Source organism: Charadrius vociferus, unplaced genomic scaffold (genome assembly GCF_000708025.1).
Source record: "Charadrius vociferus isolate BGI_N301 unplaced genomic scaffold, ASM70802v2 scaffold220, whole genome shotgun sequence".
In the NCBI taxonomy this organism is placed as follows: domain Eukaryota; kingdom Metazoa; phylum Chordata; class Aves; order Charadriiformes; family Charadriidae; genus Charadrius; species Charadrius vociferus.
The window spans coordinates 1,452,831-1,458,830 of record NW_009646506.1 but is presented as its reverse complement, the minus strand read 5'-3'; the positions used below and the strand labels follow the sequence as shown (position 1 = coordinate 1,458,830).

General features: G+C 38.1%; 1 protein-coding gene across 1 annotated transcript in view; it reads right to left on the bottom strand.

The window, feature by feature from the left end:
* Window positions 1-471: 471 nt before the first annotated feature.
* The window catches only part of PLA2G4A (phospholipase A2, group IVA (cytosolic, calcium-dependent)), a 91,174-nt gene continuing 85,645 nt past the window's right edge, over window positions 472-6,000 (bottom strand). The window contains exons 15-18 of the mRNA XM_009884461.1: window positions 4,795-4,979; window positions 2,138-2,333; window positions 1,802-1,959; window positions 472-722 (exon numbers count right to left, since the gene is read on the bottom strand). Coding sequence (XP_009882763.1) covers window positions 591-722; window positions 1,802-1,959; window positions 2,138-2,333; window positions 4,795-4,979 — 671 coding nt within the window. The 3' untranslated portion in view covers window positions 472-590. The remainder of the gene's footprint in view (window positions 723-1,801; window positions 1,960-2,137; window positions 2,334-4,794; window positions 4,980-6,000) is intronic.

The window sequence follows — 6,000 nt, the reverse complement described above, 5'->3', positions numbered from 1 at the left end:
AAAACATCGATCTTAACAGAGCTAGTAAGCAGCCAAATGACTTAATATACTAGGGAGCTGCTGCTGCCTAGCAATAGTTAGCGGTTATTGACTTACTGACTTTTCCAACCAAAGTCAGAGGAAATCTTCTCATTGATACAAAGCAGAGTGGAATCTGGGCCCAAGACCAGGTATACATATTGTCTCTGTTACTAAAGTTCTATTCTATTGTGTTTCTAATTCCATCTTACAGTTTGAGATATGTCCAGTTTACATCAATTAAAAATCAGATGATTGCCCCACTATGAGAAATCAGCATTTACAATTTTGTAAGGAAAAAAAAAGGCACTGAACCCAATGACCATAGTCAAAATAAACTAATTCCATAGTTTTAAAAATAAGGATATCAGCATACTGAAATGTTTTCAATGTTTTTAGTTTTAAAAAAAGAAGTACAAAATTATATTGAAACTTGAAAATTCACAAGAAAATGTTTTCAGGAGCTTTGCACAGCCCTATGCAGGAGCAGTGATGCTCTGATAAAGTCTTTTTGACTCCAGTTATAAAGACAGAACCAGCTTCTTGAGGAACTGGGACTTACAACACATCCTCTATGTATGGTTGTTGTTAAGATTGTTCTTATTAAAGAATCTCCTTGCTTCAACACTGCTAAGAGACACAGAGCAGCGAGATGGATTCTCTTTTCTGTATTCAATGCTTTCCATCATAGCTTCCTTGATCACCTGGAAAACAGTGAACATGTCATTCAGGGAAATTACTAACATTTTAATGATTTATTCACTGATAGAAAAGATCCCTTCATATGTTAATAACTGTTATTCCTACTTTTAACACTGCACCATCATTGAAAAAAGTGATTGCTGAGTATTATTATGAATATTATTTCTTGACTGTATAAAACACTGATTTTAATGTAGTTAATAAAGATATGACAGGATACCACCAATGCCAAAGAAGTCTCTCCCCCAGCCTGGAGTACTGCGTCCAGTTCTGAAGCCCCCAACATAGGAAAAACATGGACCTGTTGGATTGGGTCCAGAGGAGGGCCACAAAGATGATCAGAGTGCTGGAGCCCCTCACCTAAGACAGGCTGAGAGAGTTGGGGTTGTTCAACCTGGAGAAGAGAAGGCTCTGGGAAGACCTTATAGCAGCTTTCCAGTATCTGAAGGGCGCCTACAAGAAAGCTGGAGGGGGACTTTTTACAAGGGCATTTAGTGATAGGACGAGGGGGAATGGCTTCAAACCACAAGAGAGAAGATTTAGAATAGATATTAAGAAGAAATTTTTCACTATGAGGGTGGTGAGGCACTGGAAAATGGTGCCCAGGGAAGTTGTGGAGGCCCCATCCTTGGAAGTGTTCAAGGCCATTTTGGATGAGGCTTTGAGCAACCTGGTCTAATGGGAAGTGTCCTTGCCCATGGCAGGGGGGTTGGAACTAGAACTCCCTTGCAAACTAAACGATTCTATGATGATTCTACGATTCTAAGTTGACAACGCCACAGCTTGTGCATTCTTCTACACAAGCTCATGAAGAACTTACCTACGGTATACTCCAGCCCTCATTAAAATAAAGCAGTTTTTTTTCACTGACTATAATAGGCTTTGATACAGCCTCAATTCTGAGAATACAATGAGGGAACAATGAAATGCAGGAAGCACTTTGTATGTCACAACAATCAGGCAAACACTGAAGTAAACCCCTGTACCTTCTGTATGGCAGATTTAGAGCTTTACTCGCATCACACACTTTCCCACTTAACAACCTAGACCCTTTAAACCCCTTCCACACTGGCATACGTACACCTATGTTATTGAGGGTGTTGAACTCCATTAGATCATGAAGCCTCTTGAAAGCCTCATTGGGATACTGGAAGTTGAAGGTAGAGAATGGTGTATTTGGATCATCAAAAATGTCAAAGTCTGCAAAATCCTTCTCTTCCTGTGTTTCTCTTGGAATGCCTGCATGCACAACAAATACAAAAATACAATCTAAATGTTAGGTCTGAGGAAATCCTTAACTACCACAGATAGACTTAAGAGTTATATCAGAGACAAAACATTTCTAGTGTATAATCACCATGTCATTATAAAGCTTCAAAGGAACAGCTAGATTTAGCATCAGAAACTGTGTGCTCACCTGGAGCTTTGTACTTCCGGAAGTTGATGTTAGCCAAAACAAAATGGATTATGGTTGGACAGTCTTTATCCGAAGAGGTGTCCTTTGGTTTGAAAACATAGCACTCCTTCATGCCCTCTCGATCAAATACATTTGGGTCTATTTTCGGGAAAGGAAGCTTGTTCATTTTGGCCCATTTTTCAGCAAGTAAAATTTCCTGAAAAGATAACAAAGACTCAGGTGCATATAAGCACCCACTGGAAAGTGAGATTTTATGTTGAGAAACACAGGTTAAACTGGTTACTAGAAGCAGTTTTATTAACTCATGATTCTTTACGGCAGTACTGATCAAATCAATCTTTGTATAGACCACCCAGCAGGGCGAACTGAGCACCTGATTCAGCCTCCCTATCTTCACCACCTGCGATGATTCACACGAATGAAAGAACTGGTCCGTCACATAAATCTTTGGGTGAATTTACAGAGCTGACAGCTAGAAAAAACCATCCGTAATTCTAATTGCAAACTGAGTATTGGTGCTATGGAAACCAATGAGAGTTAATAAACACCAATCCACGCGTTGTTATGTTCAGAGTCACATCATAGCACAGAATAGAACTTGAAAGCATGCTAATTGAAGAAGTAAGTCTGGAAAACAGGCTTTTTTTCCTTGTGACAACTCAGTAAACAAAATAATTTGTAAATAATGACTCAAAAGTGTGTAATGAGGGTGTGTGAGAGGGAGGAGAGGGAAGGTCAACAACTATAATCTTGGTTTTAAATTAAATAGGACCCTTCTTTGGGCAACTGTTTTGGATACGCAAGGGATTAAAAGATAGTGGGTGTAAAATGATAAAACAAGAGTAGAGTCATTGACTTCATCTAGCTGATTTCACTACGTGTTGGAGTAATAAAAGTACGTTAGAGCACTACCATACATGCAGGCCAACTACTGAACTGGCATTTACTCTTTGTAATGCACACAGAACCAGTAAACAGCCAGTAAACAAAACTGGTTTCTGTCCTTTAGGCAATTAGCATACAGCCTCTCCTGTAGATTATACCCATGTATTCGCTGGAGCTATGCCACTCTTTTTATTATACACATATTTGCGCTTCAGAAATAATGAACTATTCCCTTCAATGGTGGCTTCATAAAAACCTAAGGTACAGTTTTATTTTCCCACTATTTTTTCTTGCGTTAAAGGATTTTTCCTTTTTGAAATTAGATTTTACAGAAAAACCTTCAGGACGCTATCTGACTTCCAAGCAATCTCTCCATGTTATGTTCCCCAAAATGGAACCGAAAATTGCAGCTGATGGAAGCAGAAAGCTCAATGCATAGGCTAAGAGTAACAGAGATGACTATGCACAGCCTTTTGCACAGACTCCACATGCAGAACATTAACAAAGGGAGGAAAAAAAGAAGACATTTCAGAGGAGATGACAGTGCTATGTCATTAAATTTAGCTGATAGGGAAAATACTCAGTCATGACAAAAAAAAAGAGACAAATTCTTAAACAAATAGAAAATTAAAGGAAGAAACAGACTGTGGGATTCAGTCAAGGAAAAACGAAGGATCTCAGCAGTAGTAAGACTCTTCTCAGTGTTCGATTCTTACAAGTAGTCCCCAAGAGACCTAGAGATTACAGAAGTTACTCCTTTTTATTCTCCTGAAGCTTGTTTTTCTTTGCATTTGACAACACTGAATTAGAGTTCATTTTGCTACTGCTGTTATTTTCTAATGTTGTTTTGGGGTTTTGTCCCTTGATAGCAAGAGGAAGGAAAAAATTACTCTCTTTGCTCTAATTGAAATTTGTCCGTAAAGCAAAAAAGAATGCCAGTTGTTTCTCAAACAGGCATGTTCTCTTGGTTTCCCTAAAAAGAATCTAAAAAATCCACTTGGGTTTCAAATATTTATTGCCTCGTTTCTGAGCACCTCACAGTAGTTTTTTAAGTCCTGCTTTTTCTGTGTCAGCTACTAAAATGATCCAACGTTAAGCCTTTCTGACCAGTTGGAGCTGTCTGGCTGCATAGGTAATACAGGTCGTACAGACTGAAAGACGTGCTTTCCACACCTGCTACAGAAAAAAGTCATGTGATTTAATCCATATTTTTCTGTTGTTGCTTTGCTCTGGCCTGAATGGATTAAGAATCCTACTTAAACCAATACTGGGCTTAACCCAGTGAGATATAAATGAGCAGTTAGCCCCACTTCCAAAATGTTATATATTTGGCAATACCATAGTGACTGAGACACATTTCTGCAAGATGACGACAGAAAACTATTCATTTACATCACAACATCACAGAGGAGAATAGCTGTACAGAGCCAGAGCACTAGCACAATGATAAATGAATTAATTGTCTAATACTGACATAAAATTCTGCAATTCGTCGTGAAGGCAAGACTTCCATGAAAACAACAGAGCTCCCACTTCAAACAAATTATATTAATTAGCCTTCTTGGTGTCAGTTGTCTCATGTGAGTCATGTAAACAGGAACTGAGGCAGAGTGCAATATTCTGCCTTGACGTGGAAACAAGCTGCTCCAATGCTGTCGATACAATAGCACTAAGGCCATCTGGAACCATGAAATGTGCAACCAGCCCAACTGGAAGAAAACAACCGAGTCAAATTTATTAACACAAAGAAAGGAATGACCTATCTTACTTACTTTGAAAGGAGGACTAGAATCACTTGGCCTTGCTGAAAAATCGAAAGAGATGATGAGATCAACGCCTCTTTGCGGTCTTAAGATAAGTGGGTACGGCAGGTTGAACGTAAGCCCACTGTCCACTATGTGAATCTTTTTGCTCTTCACATCTAGTGGCTCATATATCCTCTCAAACTCATCAGGATCTGAGCAGAAGAAATGAAAACAAAACAAAACAGGAACACACCAGTTAAGAATTGAAATTGTGATGGGCTTTCAAGTGTTTCCCCAACTACTGAAGGTTCCACTGAATTCAAATTTTACAGTATCCCAGCTAAGCATACTGTGAAATCATGTGTAACCTTAACTCTTGCCTTAACAACTGGAGAATGCAGGGAAAAAAACAGAGCTGGACGGTGTATACCTGAAATTTAAGCACTGGGCAGAACTGCATGTAAGCCACTTACTGCTATTACTGTCATGGTATAGTATAAAATATTTTCCTATATTTAATGCCCAAGCTGAGGGCTGAAGAAGATGATGTTTCCCCTTTAACTCCAATATTCCCTGGGTGCAGCTCAGGAAAAACCAAGCAATTTTTCATAAGTGTCTTTGCACTTATCCAAGTCTCTAGATATTACTAAATGATCCCTGCAGTACTTAAAACTGTTCTCCTGACAGTTTTTTCTTGCTCTAGATCTTAAAAATACATGGCTTTGCCTTTTGATTAAAAACTAATGCTCACATCTGTAGAGGGCAGTGTAATCTAAGGAATGCTGAATAGAATAATATAATTATTTCTTGTATAATTAAATTTCCTAGCACCTACATATTGGTAATGGAAGTAATCTGAAAAAAGATGCTTTAATGTGGAGATAATCCATCAAAATAGTTCAAACTGTAGTTCCTACCAGGATCCTATCAGGATCCATCAGAAAAAAATGTTGTTATAAGCAACAAAAAAAATCTCAGAACAGGTATTTTGACTTTTTATTTCTGTTATTATTATTTATTTGAGGGCACTTTGTTAAGTAATGAGGCACCAGTTTCCTAATATTCACCTTGATTTCTAAGGGAGAAAAAATTTTCAAATCATTGCTTATTGCTAAAGGGCTAAGTGTGTTTATAGACCTATTTTAGAACCAGATATATTTCATAACAATGAATTAGCGTAAACCAATGAAAATATATTCGTGTTCATCAAATTCATCATAACTAAAAAAACAC